The sequence below is a fragment of the Cryptomeria japonica genome, chromosome 6 (genome assembly GCF_030272615.1).
Source record: "Cryptomeria japonica chromosome 6, Sugi_1.0, whole genome shotgun sequence".
Taxonomy (NCBI): Eukaryota; Viridiplantae; Streptophyta; class Pinopsida; order Cupressales; family Cupressaceae; genus Cryptomeria; species Cryptomeria japonica.
Window position 1 is genome coordinate 128,638,505 of NC_081410.1, and position 23,159 is coordinate 128,661,663.

A 23,159-nucleotide genomic window follows, 5' to 3' on the forward strand; every position below is an offset into this window, starting at 1 on the left:
TGGTAAAAGAGGATATGCAGTATGATTTGTGTGAAGTTCTTCTTGAAGAGATCCTGAGAAACTTGAAGAAAATCAAAACTTACATGATGAACATCTTCAAATTCAATTCACTAATTGTTTGTTTAGCATTGTATTTCATGAATGAGATCCTCAACATAGGCAGAGTCCAATGGTCTTATGACTTACTAGTGGCCTCTCAGATCAAACAAGGTTTGCAAAGATTGGGAAACAAAGAGAATCAAATAGCTTCCTTGTGGAGCTTCTTCAAAATCTTCCAAGGCAGAATGAAGAACAGAGTAAGGATCCCTAAGGAGGTAGTAGACAAATATGCAGACTCTATCTATTTCATGGTAGATAAAGACCAGTGTCATATGGAGGCAATAGAGCCTAGAACATTATGGATAATGCTGATGGATTATGAGGTAGATGCTCAAACTCTTGAAGTATATTCTCATCATCTTTTGAGAAAACCGGTTGACCCTTCTGAAAATGTTTTTTGGCACATTCAAGGAGAAAGACATGGAATTGCACAAGAAGTTCATTTAGGCAGAAAGGAAGAGAAAAGTAACAAAGATGGTTGAGGCTGTAGCAGAACATATGGGTTTTACCAAAGAAGCTATTAAGAAGGCTAAGGAGAAAGAAGAGATTGAATCTAAGAAGCCTAAGAATGAACGGATTCCTTCTCAGTCAAAGCCTAAGGAGACTAAATCTTCTTCTACTCCAGTGAAGTCATCTACAACTCAGATTTTATCTAGAAAAGGAGTGTTAAAGAAGAAGCGGAAGCCTAAGAGAACCTATGTAGTTGTATCCCTTGTTGCTTTTGAGACTGAGTCTAATAAGGAAACAAAGAAAGAAAATAAGAAAGGAGAATTTGTCAGAGTGATTAGTAAACCGCAGTCCGGTGGTGCTCAGCTAAGAAAGAAGGCACAATTTGAACCCTCTTTGACTGACATGCCTAAAAGAGGAAGAAGGCTAAGAACAAAATTTGACAAGGACCTTGAATTCGGTAAGGTGGAAGGTAAATATACCTTTATTCCTCCATTAACTGTAAAAGAGTTGACTGATGAAATAGTTAAGGATAGAAATATTAAGAATATCGGTGTATACTATGATGATTTTGATGAAAATGAGCAAAGGGAAGTTGAGGAAGTTGTTGTGTTGCATTTGCACAACTTTAGCAAGTCATTAATTGAGCTAGAACGTAGTATTCCAAAATATTTGTATAATATTATTGATGCTAGAAGGCTTATTGCAAGTAGACTAGATAAGAAAATGAAGAGCATGAATTGATAAATATCAGTGCTTGCATATCTCAAGAAAAAGTTGATAATCTCATGGACCTGGCCAACCAGAAGGAATTCAGAAGCAAAAACAGAGTGAATAGGCTTATGTTTGGAAGGGTAGATTAAGTAAGAAAAGAGACTAAATAAATTTGGAAAAGGTTCTTAAAGAGAAATCAGGTGCCAACCAATGATGATGAATCTTAGAAGGATGATACCTCTCATCCAATAGACCAGACCCATTCAACCCTTGATGCTATAGATAGTCAAAATCCTTTGGTTGATCATTTAGACACAGTGGAATTGAAAGGTGAAAAGGCAAAAGAGACACCTAAAGATGTTACTACACCAAGTGATGACATCGATGCACAGGTTGAAGATAAGGATAAGGATAAAGAAGGAAAGGTTGTAGCAAGAGAAGAGGTGGATAAGGATAAGGTACAAGAGGAGGGAAAGTAGAAAACTGACAATGTCCCGGTAGTCATGGCAATTGACACTCCGAAGGAAAAAGGAAAAAGAATACTCCCACAAATCTCCATTAATTTTATAAACCTCTTGATATTGGACAAATGTCTCCGATAGAAAGGCTAATGATAGCGGCAACAGTCCAGGCTCAAGCTAGTCAGGACTTAGTAAAATCAAAGACCGAGGACAAGAAACTGATTGAGATGTTTGTTGGTGTTTTATAAAAGGTGGTACCAGAAGTGCAACTAGATCCAAGTTCTAACTCCTCCAGTAAGCTCTTACAATTAATTAACAATATTAATACCAATTTTGAATCATTGGAGAAGGCAACCACCAAGAAGGTATTGGATAGATTCAAGGAGGCGAGAATGCAAAACTTCCATAAAATGATTGAAGATGATAGAGTTAGGTTGAACAAAGGACTACAAACTATCTCTAAGGCTTTGTCTGAAGGTGGTAAGATATATAAGTCTTGTCTTATATTTCCCAAGTTCACAGTTGATATAGACAAGAAGATAAGTGTTTTCCAGGGAAAACTTGATAGTTTATCTCAATCATTTGATTCAAATTTTGCCCTTGCCACTAGTGTTGAAGGTCAGGTGATGGATCTGATAGATCAAATCTCGAGCCTAAATTCAAAAAAAGAGAGAGAAATTTGAGGCAGGTCAGTGAGCTTCGGAGCCTTGTTTCTCCCTAGATGGACACCATGTTGAGCAATAAAGTTGATTGCTTGAAGATAAATATGGCTCAACCTATTTCATCTAAATTGAAGGATGTGGAGATTTATGCCTATGTTTTCAATGCATTCATCACAGTTTTACATAACTTGAAGAATGGGTGGGATACCTATTTAGGATTTTTGAAGACCATTTTTGCAGATATCTTCAAGTATGTATAAAGTATCTGGTATATACCCCTGTATATAAGTTTTGGTGTAACACCCCATCTTTGGCATTGCTATCAAAGGGGGAGAGTGGAGTGAAAAATATACAGAATGATATAGGTTTTTGAGACTTTGATCTAAGGGGGAGCCTTAGAATTTTGATCTGGTGTACAAGTTTCAACACTTAGTCATTTTTCATGAGTGTTTCCATCAATGCCAAAGGAGGAGATTGTTGGCAATTGACACTCATCCAGTGGATACTAATGCATGAATAATGGTCTAGGGTTTTCATTGATGGAAACTCTTCACAAAAATCCTATTTGGTAATTATAAATTTTCGTAACCAGAAGTGAATGTGATCTGGTGACAGATAACCAGTATTTTAGGATAAGAAGAGTAGTTTTGGTCCAGAAGCTTTCCGGTGATTACGGTGGTTACATTCGAGCATGGTATGATAGGGTCAACATATAGAAATTATTTGGACACTATTTGGTTGATCCACATGTGTTTTTGGTGATCCCGTCTAAGCCGACACCCAATTACATGTTACATTGCATATTGTGCTTGGCCGACTTAATGAATGTTTATTTTGTGGTTGCGGATATATATATAACCGATGTAGAAGATCTTTTTGTATCATGATTTGAGTGAGTTGTGATTGATAAATCCTTTTGGTGCAGTTTCACGTGCGCATTCTTGATCCGGTAGCTGACTGAGAAGCTGAACATAGCATAGTTCCAAAGCAGATACAATTAGAGTTTTTGCACTTAACCGGAACTCACCCAAGCATTGATTGATGCTATTTTTGGGGTTCAATAATTGTAGTTATCATTGTAATTGACTTGTAAGTCGGTGAGACTTCCATATTGTAATTGAACCCTTGGTTCTAGGTAGTGTGCCTGAGTGCAAGTGCATTCCCCTCATGTAATATTTATGTACTCCTGATCACAGTATATGAATATTCCCACCGTGGTTTTTCCCTTTCCGGCTTTCCACGTAAAAATTCTGGTGTTATGGTTTTGTGGCTGATTATCTTGTGTTTCTGCATTTTCCTTTCTTGCATTTGCTTCTAGTGGTTTGAGAATAAGTTTAAAAGTTATTTACTAGTAGAACAATGATTCACCCTCCCCCTCTTAGTGTTCTTAGATTACAACACATACATCACTCATTCTATCACTAGTACATTATCTTATTTGCATTTTCTCTTTTGGGAGGAGTTTTCTCCTTTTCTCCATTATTGAGAGATAATTTATGCATGGATACCTAACATAGCCTAGTTGTCAAGACCCATTTTACATCATCATTTAGCATCTTTCATTATTTTCATAGTAATTTCGTCTCCCTAAGATGCCCTTAAGGGGGGTTGTTAATGTGAATGAGGTTATTTCCTATTTTGTCATTAGTGGGAATCTATTCAAATGTTAAGATTACTTAGGTCCTAGGTGTCATTATTCAAAAGTCGTTTAGAATGGGGCCATTTTCACCTCATCAAATTTTAGTTATCTAGGCATATTTAATATTTTTGTCATGCATTTAATATTTGTATCAAGGGTGGTTGTACATACCCCATCATTATGTGGCTATATAAGCAAGGCATCTCATTGTATATTCTTATTCAGCCATTATTCAATCAATATATTATTAGGCAATTTATCTTACCATTATGTCTTGTGGAAGCTATTTTCATTTAACAAATATTCTAGGGGCATCAAGGAGTTACCTATCTACTCCTACATTAAATACAAAATGGAAAAATGTTTGTTTTATATAATTTTAATTTCCATGCAATTTCTATCTTTCAATTTAAGAAAGGTAATTTAATTTAAATTGTAGTTGTGTGTATAGTTTTAATACATTTAATTTCTACCAAATTGATTTTGGTAGATTTCATTACTAGTAGCATGTTTGATTCTATTACATAATTAAAATTTATTTTTCAAGTTTAGTAAGCCTTAGGATGATATAAACCTAAACGAGAGAGGTCTAGAACCTTCAAAATAAAATACCATATTGTAGGTCACTTCAGAGAGCATATTGGTTGATGTTAATTAAATTCCAAGTAATTGAACCTAGTACAATGACCTCCAATTTGTGTCAAACTATGTTGTAAAAAAAAAGTTATAAGAAAGAACATATATGTACGCTTAGGATGGAGGATGGTAGATCTACATTCAAAGACCTAGATGCATTTTAACATGGTTGTTACTTAGTTGCACTCCATTAGAGTAAGAATGGATGAGGATGATTACTACATGAAGTTATTGTGTTATTCACTAGATTCATGGAATCGCCTTATTATTTAGCTATTATGAGCATTAACACTAAGTTGAAAAAGGTAGTTCTATCATTTATTTTTAAATAGATACATATAAGTAATTCTAATTCTAGTAAGGATTCCCTAGCCATTCTTGATAGTTCAAAGAAAAAGGTGACAAGATTGACAATAAATAAGAGAAGTCTATATCTAAATCCCATAGAAAATCCAAATCTCATTGTAAATCCAAGGTGAAATGTTGGAACTATAATAGGACTGGTCATTTTAAAAGAGTTTATAAGGAGGGAAGGAATAAAATTTGATGATTAGTTTAAAAATTCCTCCTAGGATGATGATGATTTTGTTGTTGCAACTTTTAATACATGTGCATTAGAAGGTGAATGGTTTATTTAATTCAATGCAGATTTTCACATTACCTCACATAAGGATTGTAATACAAAACACATGGATTACAATTGTGGGAAGGTATACCCTAGATATTATTTTCATCTAAAAAATTATTGATAGTGGAAAAGTCCTAATTTAATTCCTTGATTAACAAGTGAAGGGGATTGATTGTGAACTCTATATCCCTAGTTTGGAACAAAACCTACTTTCTGTAACTAAATTAAATTATCTAGGTATGTAAGTAATATCTTGAGTGGAGCAATATTTTGAGTGTGTTTATGGTTCTTGCTATGGATGTTTAGATAGACATTCAATTTTTGGTAGATGTGTGAATGGTTTCGTTTGTAATATTTTTTTTCTTGTAGGAAGATATTTGTATAATCTTCACTTTCACATAGGAACTAATAGAAAAAATGAGTGTTGCATATCCATTTTTTTGGTCATTATTTTTGGGTACCTAAGAGTGGTCGTGTTTTGGAGATTAAGATCATAGAAAAGAAAATCATGTTATGCCACCCAAGAATGGGTCAAATTAATGAGAAGGTTCTAAGGAACTTCAAATATAAAATAATTTTTGAATGGTAAAATGATTGTATAATTAATTTTGATGTTTATAAACATTGTGTTTATGGAAAGAAAACCATGTTCAATTTTATTTTAGTTCTCATTAATCTTCTAGAGTATTGGACTTGATACATTCTAATACTTTTGGTCTTGTTAATTTTCCTTCAATTTAAATTTTTTATTTATTTTATTTTATTCATTGGTGATTATAATATAAGTACATGGGTATATTTTCTTAGGATCAAATTTGAAATCTTTATTAAATTTAAATAGTTTAAAGATCTTGTAGATAATGAGTAAAAATAGTATAATTTTGAATTTCAATGATAATGGAAATGAGTACTGCTCAGTAGACTTTAATAGGTTCTACAAGAATGATAAAATATAAAGACATAAGACAACTCCATACACCCCTCAAAAAAATGAAATTGCATAAAGAATGAACATGACATAGGTGAACAAATCTAGGAATATGCTTAATGAGGAAAGTTTGGACATAAGTGGTTGTTACTACTCATTACTAGGTAAAAGGGTCTCCTACATCAATCTTGTCGATAAGAAACTTATTGAGATTTGGTTGGAAAAAAAAATTGAGAATTTTTATTTTTATTTTTATGTCAGTCATATTTCTCATATGCCTAGGGATAAAAGTAAATTTAGAGAATAAGATTGTAAAATATATCGTCATCCATTATGGTAGTGGTGTGTAAGTGTACAAGATTTGGGATCTAATGACCAAGGGGGTTTTGTATGACATAAATTTTATCTTTAGAGAATTGAAGTATTATTTCACTATTTTGTAGCTAAGAAAGGGTGAAAAAAATGATGTAGCTTAACTACCCTAAAGACTAAGAAGATTGAACCACAAGCCCATGAAGGATTTAATGATGGAGAGATATATGATAGTTTAGATGTTCTCAAAGAGGAATGGAACCTCCACCTTATTCATTAAGGAGATTAGCATAACAAAGATAATAACTAGACATGTATTCTCCTAATTAAAGATGTATTTTTCCACTATAGAAGTTGAGTATGTGGTTAATCATTCTTATGATGAATTAATTCGTCTTAAGAACAATTATGTTTAGATGTGGGGCTAAGTCTAGTAGCTATAATACTTCTATGTGATGGTCAAAATGGCATAATTTTTGGTAAAATCCCAACCTTTCATGTGGGTATGAATCATATTTATGTCAAAAGATATTTTTGTAGTAATATGGCGGAGTATGGGAGGGTGGTGTTGGAGAAAGTTCACACTTTACATAATATTATAGGTGCATTGATAAAGCTATTGAGCAAAGAAAAGTTCAAGTTGTGCTATAAATCTATGGGCCTCTCAAACCCTAGTAATTAGTTGAAAATATTGGTACTCTTTTTTATCTTGAAAGGTATTTGATAAATGTAAGAATGCAAGTTCTCAACCTTGTTGTAGAGTTGTTTTTTTATGAAAATATTAAAACTTACTATATTTTCAACATCATTTCTATTGATTCCTATTGCACAATTATTTTTAGCTCTATAATTAAGAATAGGTAGCCTCTAAGAGGCTCTCAAATCAAAAGTAATGACCTCCCACAATGAAAATGTAAAAATATTTATTAAACATAAAAGAGTTATAAGGAGTTACACTTGTTGTCCAACTTATAGAACATGTTGTGATTTGCCATGAGACATTTTTAAATATAGACAATGAAATAAAAATTGAATACCCAAGTTTGTGAGTGCATTATGTTGCACTTTCGAAAGGTGGAAGGAATATATTATTTTTAGCCTGTGAACTTATCTTGAGATTTGGGTGTTGGCTTTCTAGAGTTAAGTGTTTGGGCATTACCTTTTTGGGTGGTTTTATCTCATGGCCTTGTAATTACCATTTGACAGTTAAATTGTATATTACTTCTTCAATTTATTGGGTGCTTGATATGGAGGTATTTGATAGTTGTTTTGTAGGTATTGTTACATGTTGTTGGAATTTTTCCAAAGTTGATGATAATCATATTAGGGCATGCCCTTGAGATTGTATTATAACATTTGGTGCTAATAGTACAATTAGTTTGAGTTTTAGAATGTGGGGTTTCTCTCCAAAAAATGTTTTCCCCACATACACCTATGCTATGTTATATTTATTCATATGCTTATATATGCTCTTCTATTCTTATCATTGTAAAGATATAAAATTTACACATTTATATCATCCAAGATTAGTTTATGAAGTATTTCTATGTTCCTTTCTTCTCTTATCAAATGAGGAGAAAATGTAATGGTGAAATCTACATACCCATGCCATTTTTATTTATTTTTGTGCCCATTTGAGAGAATGGCTTGATACATTTATATAGATTAATAAGTCAAAAATTGTGAGAAATTAGACACATTTTCCTAGCCTTCATCTATCCAAACTAAACACATTCTCAAACAACTATCTATATCTTATTCATTTGTGCATAGCTCTTTGCACATATTATATTTACTACACCTGCCATAATTAAACATTCATTTTAGTCACACATTTTACTATTCCACCATCTTGAGTCATCTACATGGGTGGAGTGTTGATCTTGCATCAATTATTCCAGTCCTTATGAAAATATAAATTTAAATTATGTCAAGCCCATTGTCCATTTCATTATCCATTGTGAGACAACTAGACACACATTTGCGTAATTAATTAGTAAACAAGTATTTAAACGAATTCAGCTACATTCATTTAACAGCCTCTCATATAATCCACATGAATCATTTCACAATCATTTGCATTCCCTAAACAAACCATCTTTACAATTGTTCAAAAGATTAAAAGTAACAAGCAATTGTGTAAGTTTCATAGATGAATATGTTGATGTATACCATTAATCTTGCTAGATGTACAATTTTGTTGTCTAATTTGTTGGGTTTGTTGTAGTCCACTTTGCTTTCTAGACTACCAATACTTTGAAAAGCTTTAAAGGGTTGTCAAATCACTAGGTCACATGTTCTCTTAGGTAAACCCCTAAACAAGCCAACTTTACAGTTGTTCAAAAGATTAAAAGTAACAAACAGTTGTGTAAATGTCCTAGATGAATATATTGATGTAAATACTATTCTATTAGTGCATCCATTGAATTATTTTTAGGATTTTGACCTAAGAGAACATGTAACCTAGTGATTCAACAACCCTTTAAAGATTTTCAAAGTACTAGTAGTCTAGAAAGGAAAGTAGACAACACCAAACCCAACAAATTAGACAACAAAAGTGCACATCTAGAAAAGTTAATTATGTACATCAAAGGATGGGTCCATAGATATGGAAGCAATTTATATATAGATGTGACCAAGATAGAGACATACTTTGCACAATATTCAATGTGGCGTATAGACATCAAGATACTCTTTCTAATCCCAAGATAATCCAAATTCTAAAATTACTAAAACTTATTCATCTTGAATCTAGAACTACATGCCATTGATATTCTTCACTTGTACCTTTATATAATTACAAATACATTCAAAATTATATATATATATATATATATATATATATATATATTTTATAAATACATATATGTACATATATACATCTTACTAAATTAAAAACTAAATTATTTTTCTCAACAAAAATTTACAATAAGAATCTGAAATTCCAAATAAAATAAAAGTATATATCTCAAGGAGTCATAAAATAAATTAAGAACACACTATTGTCATGTCAGCAAACTTCAATTTAATATTAATATTTAATATTATATGAAATGTGTTATTTTCAATGTTTGAATGGAATTCACAAGAGAGATAAAGGGCCAAATTTTCCATGTATTAAGTGTGCCAAATGTGGACTATGGATGATCATTAGGTCAGCATGAGCTCAACATTCTCTAGCTAAGGCAAATTCCATAATAATAATAAAATAAAAAATAAACAGTTGGTGAGCACATAGTTGAGTCATATTAAATATTGGCCGTCATTTAGAGCGCAAAATATGGGAGGGAATTACATTTGGAAGACAAAAAAACTTTTTAAAAAGTCTTAAAATTGATGTGTCCAACTCATATACACATCAACATATGCTAAGTAAAGCCTCATTTAAAAACAAAAGATTATATATTAGTTATAATAATTTGGTCAAAATATTATTATTATAAGCTTTTTTTAACTTCTATAAAATTATCAATTAAAAACACATCATATTTTTTAGTATGTTTAATATAATAGTTTTAACTTATATTTTATTTTAATTTTAATAAATTTTATTTTCATGTATTGAATTTGAACATTTTTATGAATTTGGTAATACAATCGAAATATTTTCTTTATTAAAAAAATATATGTGTGTGTTTATAGTTGGTTGTTTTGTTAGTAGAGATGTTTACTTAAATATAGTGAAATATTATAAATTTAAGCGTCATTTATCATATAATTGTGTAAGTGGTTCAAATTTTCAAAGTTGAATACATTTTTTAATTGAATTTATAAAAATTATAATGATCTTCAAAATTTCATCTTAGACTCTCATCATAATTAATTGGGACAACAAGAAAATGAATTATTTAATGAGAAGTCACAAAAAGACTAAAAAATACACCAACCATTAACAAACAACATCTATAACATGTACAATTTGTTAATTTATTTAAACAAAAATGGTATATTTTATATGTTATCTTTGAAATAAATAAATAAGAGACAACATTGCATCAAATGCCAATAATTTTTTCTTATATCAATTTAAGAATTTTGAAAAAAAAATGAAAAAAAAATGTAGAAGATAGTAAGTTTGATTGGACATGATTTTGAAAAATTTAATGTGAATTATTAAATTTGCGACTCATATGAATTGTCATATCATCTTTTTGTTTGTTCTATTTGTAAATTAATTTTACTATGATTGATTTTAATTGAAGAACATGTTTTTATGGTTAGATATTCTTTCATCTTATATGTTTTTCTTTGAACATATATGTCTTGGCTTCCTTTTTCTTTCCAATAAGTCTTTTGGGAATTGCACACATACTTTAATGTGACTATACGGTTTGCCTACCTTTTCATATTATTTTTTTACAATGATAAAAAAAATACATATTAAATATTCTTATACATAAGGGGAAGATACCTATCCACAAAAGTGATTAATAGATAGAACTAAAAACCAACATCATAAAAACAATGAAACAACAATTTAAGGACACAAGAACAAATTAAACCATCAAGCTTATAATTGAAATATAAATGTTCCTTCAACAAATCCAACACATTTCTCTCCTCGAAGAATTCTAAATAACACTTTGTCATCTCATTATCGAAATCAACAATAGCACTCTTCTTCATCCTCAAAACTTATTTATTACATGCTTTCTCTTCTAAAATTATTTTTGATTATTCTTTAACATCAAAAACTTATTTATTTCACACAATGTTCACTTATTTTTAATATATTTTAACTTAAAAAATCTAATACTCAACCAATGAGGATGATGCTATGTTTTTCTTATTATACTATTTATTAAGATTTAAAATTTGTAAATGATTTTGACGGACTGAATATCCATACTCATTACAATTCAACCTAAAAAAATGACTTCTAATTTAAATATACACTCTATGACACCCAATCAAATGACTTCTCATTTAAATATACACTCCAAACATCCAATTAAATGTTTTCTCATTTAAATATATACTATATGACGTCCAATTAGATGACTTCTTATTTAAATATACACTCCAAACACTCAATTAAATGACTTCTCATTTAAATATACACTCTATGACATCCAATTAAATGACTTCTAATTTAAATATACACTCCATAACGCCCAATTAAATGACTTATAATTTAAATATAAACTTTATGACATCCTCAAAATTGTTTCTTTCATCATGCAACACTATTCCCTATATTTTAATAATGAAGGGATCCATGCACGACCATTACATTCAAGTCAACTGCCTTGGTGCGTTTTGAAGTTAAAAAATTGAACTACTTTATAGAGAGTGGTGTGGTGAATCCATACATGCCATTCTTTTCTTTTCTTTGCACTTTATTGTGCTACACATTTACGCAACACACAATTCATAATAGATTACATTTATAAGACAAAACCTGCTTCTCCGGCCCACCTTGCTCCCTTTAAAAACTTACTAGATTATGCATTCCACTCCCATCATCTCTTTTAACTCATATACCCATTGTCCTTTGGGACTCCTTTCAAACCTTTAAAGAGCAACAATGGGTGACCTTTTGAGGTGCACTACTGTGTACTTGGGGACATATATGACTCTTGTCCCTACATGTTACATTTTTTCATTTTTTCAATGACACCCCTTTTCTATTATGGTTTAACATTGATCTTCATATGTTCTAGAGTAAGAATCATCAAATATATGATTTATTATTAGTTTATATTTGGTATTAATCATAATATTAGACATTTAGTTGTCGAAAATCGATAAACATGCATAATGGTAAGGTTTGTAGATTTGTGTTAATTTTCATTTACTTTATTTAGGAGCATGACATAGTACGTATATCAATAAAAGTGCAAAAATTGAACTTATTCCTTGATCTTTTATATGTCTGCATTTACACACATTCTCATGCGTTTAGATTTATCTCATTCATTCCTACATCTTTTTCCATACACTTTATATTTAGTATATCCCCGTATTTGAATATTGGTTCCTACACTTGAATTAGTACTCCTTCACTCTATGTTAAACTTTTGTTGTGGATTTGTCCCTTGAAATTCAAAAGTTCAAATTCAAATTTTATTAAGTCCCACCCATTCCCCCCCCTCTTTTAATTAACTTGGTACACATTATTTGGCATGATTTAATATTCAATGTGAATTTATTTATCATCCTTTGATTGAACTAGTAATCTTTATCACAATCTCATGCATTCGAGAGATAAAGCATAATAGGAATGTTCACTTCCATTGAAGCATGGAAATGAACATAAATTTGCATAATCATTTTGAAAATCTTAACATATATGAAAATTGTCATCCCCAATCACTTCCATGGTCTTTCTCATAACATCGATGTAGAAGAACTTGACCCTAGTGATATAGGTAGTAGCCTCTCAAAAGCATTTTTAAATATTTATTGTCCTTGGTGATCAACATAAAACATAGTTCAAGGTGTAAACGTCTACACAAGAGGTCAAACTACCAAAATTTTTGACCAAATAAATTTAGATTTTGTTTTTATACTTCTAACACATATATAATTTGAAAACACAAATGAAATTAATATAAATCCTATTTTACTAATCTCACTACAAACCTCAAATAAGAAAGATGTTTCTTTGCCTTTTTGGATTATGGATGCAATCTCATAGCATAGCATTGACAAAATACTGAGTGATTGATTCAACATAATAACTTGCTTTATGTATGATTGATTGATCAAGATGAAGAAGAAGAGATTGTATAATATAGACTTACGAGATAAGGATAAGGTCAATCACTTGGGTTATCTAGAAAAATAGTGGAGTCATTTGAGATCAAAATTAAAAAAAAAAAAGTCAATATGATTCCAAAAGAGGATAATATTAGATTTATTCATTTTATTTAATGGATAATTGTATATGTGAACTTTCCATTTAGACATGAAGTTAACTTGCTGAAAATGAAGTTTCTAAAATGGAGAAGATTTAATATGTGAATGAATATTATGTTTCTAAAAAAAAGAAGAGTTATCTTCCAAGAAACAATTATAAACTAGCATACCTATATTTTTAAAAATCTAAGTAAAATACACCAAGACATATTAAATTTACAAATATTTAATATTCATAAATAAATAATAATAAATCACCAAATTTTCTATTGAAAACAACTTTAAAATGTATAATAAAGGACAAATAAGGTTTACCACATAGAAATGTGTCTAAAAATGATTTTTAAAATAAGAAAATCAACAATAAATAAAGAATTATTGAATTTTCAACAAATTAAATGATTTTAGTAATATGATTAATAACTAAACGATAGTAAAGGCTATGATATAGAGCTTTAACTGATATTGTAATTAAATGTCTATTTTTTTATTTTTTTTATTTAAAAAGGCAATTAGTTGGATTTCAAATAGATGAAAATTGTAATGCCTCGTAAAGGAAGCTCAAAGGACTAACAACTAACAAACTAAAATAACATAACAATTTTTTATTTATTTTTGACATAATAAATTATATCATTTAACACATCATATAAATTTTAGATGGATTCAAGGGCTAGGATTGAGTGGGCAAGGATTGAGGGAGATGAGGAATTAAATATTAGGAAAATGGTAATGACAGTTAATTAGCTTGAATCAATTATTAAGTAGGTACTAATTAATTGACTTGGTGGGAGGATTTGTAGGATAAGGTTAGACAATTTCTGAATACTTTTTGTTTTTGTATATTCTGCATTTTTGGTATTGACTATATAAAAAGTCTCCCATTTTTTTTCGTGTATACACTGATGTGATGTGTATACACCCATGCAATCTATATACACAATACGTGTTTTCTATATTAATAAAAATCAAACAAAAAATACCAGTTCAAACTTTATAAATGAATTCATAAAGTTGTGTGCCCTTTTACTTTAAAGTCTTCCTATAAATTTGAATAGCTTTTCATAAACTTTTAATGAGTCTAGTTTTAGATCTCATTTAAATTCCTTTTAAAAATTTAAATGCTTTTAAATTTTAAATCAATTTTTTTAAATTTCTAATTTAATCATTTTTCAATTTTGGTGCAAGTTATTCTAAATTGCTATCCAACACTTTCCAACTAGCCTTTGATCACATTGGGTTGAAATCTTGATGCCTAGGGGATTTAAGCTTTGCTCCCTCCTCTTTGCAAACACATAAAATATCAAATTACTAAATCAAGTATAACTTTTCATTGACAACTCATATTTTCGATCTTCAAAGTGCATTAGAAAACTGACTCAAAGCTATATGCTTTGGTGAAAATGAATTTTCCAAATTCTTCTCCAAAAAATCAGGTTGCACATGTTTAAAGTTAGCCTTTCTTTTTGAACTTCAAAAGCTCATATCTTTGTCATACGAAATCATTTTTCAGCCAATTTTTTTTTAAAATTTATTGTTTAATTTTTGCTTTATACAATCTGTTTGGTGTGTTTTCTTCATATCTTTAAATTGAGCTTAAAATTAACCCCCTCACATTTGGATTTGGATCTAAAAATGAACAAGTGTCTTTTAACCCAAGAGCACTTATGTATGCTCTCCTCTCATGCCTTAGGGTGAACTTGAGTACACCAAAAATAAGTGATCTTGTTTTCTTTTTTTTTAGGAGGCCTACTTGGGGATTTCATCATCCCAAGGGACGACCTTAACCCCCGTGTTTTGACAGAGTATAAAAAGTTGGGGGTGAATCTAAGGACACCCTACTTGGAAGAAGAATATTGTCAATCTTGGCTAAAGCCCCAAAGAACTTTATACCTTTATGAAATGAAGGTGGAGATTTGGTTACTGTCTCCTCTAAGTTGTTTAGCATTATTCTCTTTCATTTACAGATTTGGGCCTCACATACCTTGTGTATATAGAGGACACCCTCTAGTTGAACTTGTGAAGCCTTGATAAAACTTTTTGGCTATATTTTCTTGTGGTGCCTTGTGCATACAAGGATCAATAATCCCACTTGAGTAGGCTTGTTGGTGTGTCTTATGTGTTTGAATGTTTAGACCACCTTCCCCGCTTGAAACCAAAAGGGGGCACATCATACAAATTGGCCCATAGGGTTTTGTATTTTGCATCATTTCATTGTGTTTTTCATATTAACTCAAAAAATCTAAAAAAAAATCTAAAACTCAAAAGTCCAAAAAAATCAAAAAATCAAAAAAATAAATAAGCCTAAAAAAAATCAAAACATTTCAAAAATTGAAAAAAAAAATTGTATAAGTCTAGGCGTCCTCTAAGTCAAATTTTCCATCTATAAACCTCCTTCTAATCATACCTCTCATCATAATCAACCATCTTAATTCTCTTATCCTAATCACCTTCTTAATCATCTTAATCATCTTAATCACACATCCACTTAATAATCACCAATCATTGCAATCATCATCTCCTAATCATTCCTCTTATCTTAATCATCCCAAATTCATCCATAATCCATCCATAACCCATCCATTAGGAACCTAATCCTCATCAATTTTCTTAATCCAATCACGTTCCTAATTCTCATCCTAATTGTCCTCCATCATCATCATCATCATCATCATCATCATCATCATCATCATCATCATCATCATCATCATCATCATCATCATCATCATCATCCCAAATTCATCCATAATTCATCCATAACCCATCCATTAGGAACCTAATCCTCATCAATTTTATTAATCCAATCAAGTTCATCATCATCATCATCATCATCATCATCATCATCATCATCATCATCATCATCATCATCATCATCATCATCATCATCATCATCGTCATCGTCATCGTCATCGTCATCGTCATCGTCATCGTCATCGTCATCATCATCATCGTCATCATCGTCGTCATCATCATCTTCATCGTCATCGTCATCGTCATCATCATCATCATCGTCATCATCATCGTCATCATCATCGTCATCGTCATCGTCATCATCATCGTCATCGTCATCGTCATCGTCATCGTCATTGTCATCGTCATCATCATCATCATCATCATCATCATCATCATCATCGTCGTCGTCGTCGTCGTCGTCGTCATCATCATCATCATCCCATTTATCCAAAATCAATCACTCAATAGGTATTCACTCATTTCAATCAAAGCCTCCAATCCCCCATGCTTGATAAAAAAAAAAAAATCATATCCAAACATCTCACATCCTTCACATTTAAAAATCTCATCCATTGTCAAAATAAAAATATAACTCTCTTAACCAACCTTTCCTCCATCATCATATCCTTCCCTATCTAGACCATCTCAAAATCTCACGTTCCAAATCTCATCTATTTGCAATTCCAATCCTTATTCAATACCTCATCTAATCCACATCCACACACCATGGGTTGGTTTGAAAAAATGGCTATGGAAGTTCAAGGATCTACGTCAAACACCATTCTTTAAACCACACATCCAACTCATCCATCCTATCAATCATACCATTCTAACTCATCCATAGCTCAAAGTTGTCCAACCTTCACTCATTCATATATCTCACCCCAACCCACTTACCAAGTCAATCCCATAACCTCTCATCCATCTAGACCATATCCCCATCCATTTCTCCTCAACATATTATATCCAATTGTTGGCATTTGATCATTTGTACCAAACCGGTAATATGTGTTTGATTGATGCAACCATAATATGTTTGTTGTGCATAGAGATTAGATTTGTGTATGATGACTAATTTGTATGTTGTCATTGATGGCAACTATATTTCTTTAAGTCATCTAAGTCCAAGAGTTCAACTGGCTAGACCTAACCAGTAAAGCAAAGATACTTTTATTAGAACTGGTAAAAGACATGGTGTTACATTCCAACAATCGGTATGTGAAAATCATGAAGATTGAGATGATGCGGTTTTGCAGAAGCATTGAAGACTATCAGATGAAGATATGTTCGTGACCATACCTCCTAAATTGATCAAGTGAATGAGATTTATTTGACAGAACAAATTAGTTGATGGAGACTTAACCGGTAGTGATGAAAATCACTCAGATCGGTAAAATGACACAAAATTGGAATTGTTATATTGGTGGCCAACATAACTAAAGCGTACAATGCAAGATTATCTAGATGCATTGAACCTAGGGAATTGTAACAAGGTTCTAGCTGATCTTATGATGATTTTAAAAGTGTAATGATGTATGAAAGGATATATATACATGAGCTTGATAGTGTGAGATGATGAGCAAATTTTGTATTTCTGATAATGTGAAGATCAAAGGAGTTGAGAGATGAAGTCTATGTGATGTTGTAATATTCAGAAGTGGATCTTATCATACACAAAAGGTGTTATAATGACATCATTTGTACTTGTTGTCTCCCTAACAGTTGTAGCGAGAAAATCCTCTTACAAGGTCACTCCTAACAGTTCTGATCATTAAATCCTCTAACCAAGTGTCACGTTAACTTGTGTTTGTAAATCCAAGTAACTTGGGTAGCTCTTAGCAGGGCTGATCCTCACAGGCCTTTTGTAAAGCTCTTAACCAGGCTTAGACACTTCTAACAAGGTGTGCCCCTAACCAGGTGTTGTAGACCTTAACCGGTCAGATCTCTATACCGTAGATAGTGGATCTTGTGGGTACTAACTCCCACCATGGTTTTTCCCATTTGGGTTTTCCACATATAAAATATTGTATCATGTGGTTTATGCTTTATGTGGTGATTGCATACTTGGTGTTATTTCTCACATGTCTATTGAGTTTTAAGTTGTTGAAATTGATATTCAGATTTGTATTGTTTTTACTATCACTAATTCACCCCCCCCCCCCCTCTTAGTGCCTTATAAGTTCATCAATTGGTATTAGAGCCTAACTTCCTTAAGGCTTAACCACTTAGAAGGGATCTCTAATCCTAAGGCAAATATGGGTGAAGGAATGAGCTATAGAGAGATGGCTAGAGAACTTGTTGAAACCAAGGATGAGCTAGAAACCCTAAGAGGCAAGTATAAGATATCACTAGCTAAAAGGAAGGAACTAACCGATCAATTGTTGGAGATCTCTAACAATAGCTCTTCAGATGAGGTGAACATTGATGCACTATTTGAAGAAGTAGAGAAGTTGAATGGTGAACCTAAGGAGAGAACTTGAAGCATTAAAAATCCAGATAAGTGAGGAACTTGAAGCTAGAAGAAAGGATGAGGATCAAATCCAAGATAAAGAGCATGAAATCTTTAAGATCAAGTGGGAGAATGCAACTTTGTATGAACATTGGCAAGAGGAGAAAGAAGAAAAAGAAACATTACAGTTAGTCTTGAAATGTCAATGTCTCTTAGAGAGACCCTCATGGAAAGAAATGAAGATCTTACAAAGGAACTTGTTGGCCAATGAGAAGCTTGATAAATTCAACAAGAGCTCCTCTATGCTGGATGAATAGATCCAATCTCAGAGGATGAAAGGTGATCCATCTGAGTTAGGATACAATACATCTAAGAAAGGTGAACCATTCGGTACCAAGAGAAACATGCATGATGGTAAAACTACTCCTAAGGCTTAGAAGCCTATCGGTAAGAAAGCTTAAAAACCTGTTTTCTTTAACTGTCATAAACTAGTACATACTGCTAATATTTGTAGAAGTAGATTTGATGCTAATATTGGTTATTGACCTAATACTAGATATGTGCCTAGAAGATTTGAAGGTTATTGTTATACATGCAACATGTATGGGCATAGATCAGTTGAATGCAGATATGGAGCAAACAATCCAACACCTCACATGAACCCAAGACCTATTGGTGATTGGAGAAGGAATTTCAATGACTGGAGAAATACAAATTGGCAAAGACCCTATGTTAACCAGTCTAGTCCTTATGAGATGGAAAAGAGAGTTAATGTGATTTGTTCAATCTACAACAATTTTGGACATGTGGCAATGAACTGCAGAAGAAGAACATGTAGAGGCAACTCAGGACCTTGGAGAGCATCTGGAATGGCATGTTATCATTGCAACCAATCGGGACACATTGCTAAGTTATGTAGAACATAGAAGAACCAACCAATGAATCAACCTATAGACCAGAAAGGAAAGAAGAAAGTGGATATTGAAGAAACCAGAGCTGAGATGAATAAGACCTGGAAGAAGAAGAGTGATGACAAACCATATGAGGAATTAGATTCTTCACCTAATATGGAGAATCCATCTCCAACAAACTAAGTTGTTTCTACAACTTGGGGTGAGATTATTGTCAAATCTTGAGTTGAACCCCTCGATGATGTAATGTAAGTTAAATCTTCATATTCTGATGTATTTTTATGTTTTGATGTGTTTTTGGATCATAACTAGTAAACATCATTGATTTTTTTCTACAAGTAATATGCTTTAGAGTATTTTAAGGTGTTTTAGGGTTGTGTTGGTAAATGCATTTATTGTGGTAGAGGAAGTGCAAATAAATTAAAAAAATTGAATTTCATTTGTCACTTTGCGTCTTGAGAACTTTTGGCGAAGTGATCAGAGCAGAGTTAAGTTTGTGCTAGCAGCATTCAGACCATTTACCAACAATCTGAGGAGATCAAAGTGAAGTTTGAATCGGTGATCGTGTACTAAAATTTTTTGACAGTTGGAAACCCTAGTATCAAAGAAAAAGAGGCATTTATCTAAGAAATTCTACTCTTTGCTTGGTGATTTGCATATTTGAAATGGATACACCTCATCTTATTGATGTGACCGAGAGGGGAAGACCAGAATTCAAATGACATCCATATAAGTCTGAGGAAACAAACCCTATCAGTGCCCTATCTGGTGTACCGAATGGTGTTTTGCATGTAGAAGATGTAAGATCCTTTTATCATTGAAAACTTGAAGACTTGGGAGTTTCATTTATTTATGAGCAATATAGATCTCTGTGTAATGAATAGGGAAGATTGAAAGAACAATTCGGAAGCATAGCCAATGAAGGTTTTCATCATGCGATCAATTTCATTGATGATTTTGATAAGATTTATTTTGAGTTGCATTCATGATCAGTTCATGTGGCTGGATAGACCTCATAAGATAACAAAGGAAGCAATTCATGCAGTAATCAGTTTCTGCTCAACTGGTGAGGTGCCATTGCTTAGGTCTATACCTAAGAATGATGTTGAGAAGTTAACTAGATCTAGATGGGATATAAGAGCCATGATGGTGAATGATATTAATGATAATGCTATTAAATTTGCATCTATGGTGATTGGTTATAGAATCTTCTTTTCAAGCAGAATGAATAGTATACCAGCAACAACAATTCACACTGCATACCAGATGATTAAGGAAAATGTGGACTGTGACTTGACTGAAGCTCTAAGGAGTCAATTAGTGGAAAATTTGGAAGCAATCAAGAAGGACAAGAAGATTAGATTCAAGTTTGGACAACTTATCATGGGCTTATTCTTTTATTTCAAAAAAAAATTCTCCAGTATTGGTGATGTACAATGGATAACCTAGACACCTACCCTATTGCAGATGAAGAACATCATTAGGATGCTGAAAAACAAGTTTGATGATATTTCATGGGGATATTTTAAGAAATTTAAGAAGGAGATGCATGCTAGGGAACACATACTAGTAGAGGAAGTCAATGGGTATGACGATTCTATCTATTTTATGGTTGACATAGATATATGCTTGATGGAAGTTGTTATTCCTAGGACCACATGGGTAATGCCCATGGGTTATGAAGTAGATAAAGATATACTTGTCACTTATGCTGATCATTTTTTAGCTCAACCGATCAATACCACCATTGAGAGGTTTGGAACCTACAAGGAGAAACTACTGAAAGTGCCCTCTGAATTACAACAATTGGTGATAGCAAAGAAAGTAAGGAAAGAGGTAGAGGACTTTGTTGAGGAGGACGGTATCACTAAAGAACAAATAGTTACAACAAGAGCCAAATATGAGGCCCAATAAGGTGGAACTTCTAGTGTACAAATAGGTACCTCCACTGGTAAGACTAGAGAAGCTAAAGCAGTTGAAAAGAAGAAGGTAGAAGAACCTGAGGTGAAGCCTGTTGAATCCCAAAGAGGCAAACCCTCTAAAATACAATTTTGAAGGAAAGGTAAATTTGTTGAACCTTCTGTTGTGCCTACCCAAACCGGAAAAAGAAAGAAGGAGAAAGCTCACAAACTGGTGACAAATATAGAGGAAACAATACAAAAGAAGATAAGAGAGCACTAAGGGCAAGTGCTAAGAAGCAAAAGACTACTCAAAAAGGTAAAGCAACTATGAAAATATTGACACTAGAAGATTCTTTCACTAGAATGGTTAGAATAATTAAGGAGTATGGTATTTATAAAGGTTTAATCATACTGTTTACTCATTTGTTTGAAAGTCAACGAAGGGAGATTGAAGATGCAGTCATCTTCAGTATGAACAAGTTTAGTAGAGCCCTCATTGAATTACAAGGGCAAATTCCAGATTCCTTATATAATTTTATTGATGCTAGGTGGCAAGGGGCAATTAGCTTAGATACAAAATTTATTGATTATACACTTAAACACTTGCAACTAAAAGCAACTGAAGAGGAAATTGAACAGATAAAGGTTAATACAAAAGCATTGTTGATCAAAGAAGAGATTAACAAGAATCCTTGTTGGAGAGACCGAATCAGTTCAAAAGGAGACTAAGAGTTTGGTGAAAAAGGCTTTAGGTCTCATCCCCAATGAAGAAGAGAAAAAAGATGAAGTAATTGAGGATAATACTCCTAAAAAGCCAAAGTTAGAAGAATTTCCTAAAGGTGTAAAGATCACAGACTTTGAACTAGACAACAAGTATATGCAAGATGATCCTATTGATACTGAATCGATAGATATAATAGATGATGATATCGATGATGCTAATAATGTTGCTAACACTTTTGACAATACAAATATTTTTGAAGTTGATGTACAGAAGTTTGAACATCAGCAGGAATAGGTTGATAACAAAGGAGAAGAGAGAGAAGTAGACAAAAGCTCAATTGAGAAATCGATGAATGCACAGTTGAAAGAAACTCAGACTGCACCAGTCAATGTAAGCACAGATGCAAATATAAATATTGCTACTAAGGATAATTAGAAGGATACAGTTGATAAGGAAGAGGAAGCACCGGTGAAAGAACAAACTATTGAACATCTGCAACCGGTCAATGCCACCACTAATGAAGTGAACACAGAAAAAGATAAGGAGGAAGAGAAGAAAACATAGAAGGTGGAAGAGGAGAGGAGAACAGAAGAAATAAATCCAACTCTTGAGGAACCTCTTAAATCCAAACTAAAGAAAACAACAGTTGTTGACGATGATGATGAATCCATGAGCATTAAAGGTCCTATTAATATGGACAATTTGAGTTCTTTAGAGTTAATGGAGATTGCTAATTCAATGCAATCCCATGCACAAAAGGAAATATTGAAGGAACATCAAAGAGAAGCAGAGACTATAAGGATCGTTGTTGATATTTTGTTAAGTCTCCTACTAGAGACTCATACAAAACATTTGGCTACCCCTATTGCCAAACTTGGACAGTTAGTTGTTAGTACCGGTGAACAACTTAAAACCCTTGAAGAAGCTGCATACATTTATGTTGAAAAGGATTACAAGAAGAAAAGGGGAGAACAAATAATGGTTGAGATAGATAAAGGAAAAGTAGTCGTAATGGTAAAAAAAGACTTGTTGAAGACCGGATTGGAAACCCGTT

At 32.3% G+C, this 23,159-nt stretch overlaps 1 protein-coding gene across 1 annotated transcript; it reads left to right on the top strand.

Annotated features, from left to right (window-relative positions):
* Positions 1–573: 573 nt before the first annotated feature.
* LOC131876529 (uncharacterized) lies at positions 574–22,399 on the top strand. Its single transcript, XM_059221953.1, has 3 exons — positions 574–1,018; positions 1,573–1,718; positions 22,055–22,399. The coding sequence occupies exons 1-3, from the start codon at positions 574–576 to the stop codon at positions 22,397–22,399; spliced, it is 936 nt and encodes a 311-aa protein (XP_059077936.1).
* The last annotated feature ends 760 nt before the right edge of the window (positions 22,400–23,159 follow it).